At 34.5% G+C, this 2,760-nt stretch overlaps 1 protein-coding gene across 1 annotated transcript; it reads left to right on the plus strand.

The window, feature by feature from the left end:
- The first annotated feature begins 382 nt into the window (after positions 1-382).
- On the plus strand, positions 383-2,037 carry LOC110639367 (myb-related protein 306). Its single transcript, XM_021790287.2, has 3 exons — positions 383-641; positions 847-976; positions 1,092-2,037. Exons 1-3 carry the CDS (start codon positions 509-511, stop codon positions 1,798-1,800), a joined length of 972 nt encoding a protein of 323 aa, XP_021645979.1. The 5' UTR covers positions 383-508; the 3' UTR covers positions 1,801-2,037.
- The last annotated feature ends 723 nt before the right edge of the window (positions 2,038-2,760 follow it).

Raw genomic sequence — 2,760 nt, forward strand, 5'->3', positions numbered from 1 at the left:
GATTTTATTATGTAAAATTTAAAAGTTGAAGAAATTTTATGTTATATTTTTAAATTGAAAGACTGTAGTGTTATAACTATATAAATTCAAGAACGATTGTTAAAATTTATCACACGGGATGATGATACTCTGGCAACAGAGAGGATAAGAGAAAATTAGGGTTTTCCTTTTTCGGTGGCACCTCCACGATGCTCATATCAATGTCACACAGTATTGCGAAGCACAAGAGAGAGAGAGGTCTAATCTACGTAGCTGACCTTTTGCAAGTATAGAGTAAATGCTCTTTGTTGTTCATTTTGACTCTGTGAAAGCAAAATCTTTTTTACCTCTCCTTGGTCAGCGTAAACACCTCATTTATTCTCTTCTCTCTATATATAGACAACCCAAATCCCTGCCCCGGATGCTTGTCTCTCAATTTCTTTGGTAGAAGAAAAGAGATTTTCAATAAAAGTTCTCTCTATATAAATAGTACGTACACAGGACCCCCTTGTTCATAATTCTTTGGGATATGGGAAGACCACCTTGCTGTGACAAAGTAGGGGTCAAGAAAGGGCCATGGACGCCTGAGGAAGATATCATCTTGGTCTCTTACATACAAGAACATGGTCCCGGGAATTGGAGATCGGTTCCTACTAATACAGGTAGAACTTTTTCTTTTTTTCTTGTTATCCATTTCTTGTTCGGTATGGGGTGGTTGATCTTTAAAGCTGTGCATTTAATATTCTGCAACTCATGTGCTGTCACTTTGTGTACTCGTTTTTCTTTTTTCTTTCTTGCTGCAGGTTAGTTTTTTCTTTTCCGTTTAAGGTCTGGTTTTTATTTACTGTTTCTTTGTGGGTTTTTCAGGTTTGCTTAGGTGCAGCAAGAGTTGCCGGCTTAGATGGACAAATTATCTCCGGCCGGGTATTAAGCGTGGAAACTTCACCGATCATGAAGAGAAGATGATTATCCATCTCCAAGCTCTTCTGGGAAACAGGTAAAATCCTGACATGGTTTCCAAATCAGGGATGATCTATCACCTATTTTGTTTGTTGTTTATATAGGGATCTTGGAAGTCTAAGTTAACTAGATTTTGATATGGGTGCATGCAGATGGGCAGCCATAGCGTCCTATCTTCCTCAGAGGACAGATAATGATATAAAAAATTATTGGAATACCCATTTGAAAAAAAAGCTCAAAAAACTCCAAGATGGGCAGAATCATGATGGGTTCTCAGCCTCACAGCCAAAGGGTCAGTGGGAGAGAAGGCTCCAGACAGATATCCGTTTGGCTAAACAAGCCCTTTGTGAGGCCTTGTCCCTTGACAAATCAAGCTCTTTAACTGACTCAAAGCCCTCTACTACTAACGTCTCTCACCCTTACACAAGACCACATCAAGTAATAGGATCCACCTATGCATCAAGTGCAGAAAACATTGCAAGATTGCTCGAAAACTGGAAGAAAAATTCACCAAAACAAGCTCAAACAAACTCGGATACTATCCTAATGTCCGTAGACAAAGCAGCAGCGGCCAATTCCAGTACTAGTGAAGGAGCACATAGTGAAACCACACCTAATCAGCGATTTGACTCACTTTTTAGCCTCAACTCTTCCAACTCATCTGATTCGTCTGTGTCGGTGGATGAGAATGGAAATTTGACACCAGAAACCAGCCTCCTCCATGACGAAAGCAAGCCAAACATGGAGAATCAAGTTCAATTCTCATTGTTGGAGAAATGGCTCTTTGATGATGGTGCTGCTCAGGGTCATGAAGACCTAATTAACCTGTCCTTAGAAGATAGTGCAATTGGGTTGTTTTGAAGAAAAGACCTTAATTATCATGTCTTTAATGTGTTAGGGCTTCTTTTCTTTTTTGTTTTTGAGAGTCTAGGTCTTCTTCTAGTAAACCTTGTTAGTTTCTAGCCTAATTATGCAGAAATCAAGATAACACCCAACTTTAATAATTAGTGGAAGAACAAAAAGTGTAAATTAAAAATTTACTACATCTATGTATTAGACAAAAATATTATCTAATGTCATCTTATTACTTCGTTATAATCGCAGTATTATGTGATAATTTTGCTGTTTATTTATTTTAATTAGCTCTTATTACAATCATGATCCATAAACATGAGGTGAGTGATGAAAATCTTGGGGTATTGATTCGCCAATTACTGCTGGTATGTTGCATTAATTGTTGGCAGGAAGTTAGATTTAGCTCTGAACTAATATCTTCTTAATGGATTTATGTAAATTTGTTGCAATTAAAATTGAAAGTTATATGTATTAACTAAGCAATAATAAATGGTAATAATAAGTGGGTCATAATATATATTTTATATTTTAAGTATATACTTAATTAAATTTAAATAAGAAAAATTATAATTTTTATTAGATTTAGACTCGAAACTTCTTCTCATATATAAATATGTCTTTAATATAACTGAAAAAGTTTACTGTATTGTTTTGAAACCGGACTAGCTAATTCACGAATTAAGTCAATTGGATCAATCAATTTGAGTATGTTAGAATCAATAAAATTTTCAAAAATAATTTTAAAGGTAAAAAAAAAAAGTTAAATTTGAAATAAATTTTAATTTTAATATTTCAAATAAACTATACAATATTTCAAAAACTAAAAACGCAATGGTGCACTAAGAAGAAAATAAAAATAGAAGGATGTAATATATTAAAATGAAAAAAAAAATGCTAGTCTTTTAAACGTTATTCTATTTCATCGCCATCTTTATCGTTGCTGTAATGTACAATCGAATTAGCCAT

This window comes from Hevea brasiliensis, chromosome 17, assembly GCF_030052815.1.
Source record: "Hevea brasiliensis isolate MT/VB/25A 57/8 chromosome 17, ASM3005281v1, whole genome shotgun sequence".
Taxonomy (NCBI): Eukaryota; Viridiplantae; Streptophyta; class Magnoliopsida; order Malpighiales; family Euphorbiaceae; genus Hevea; species Hevea brasiliensis.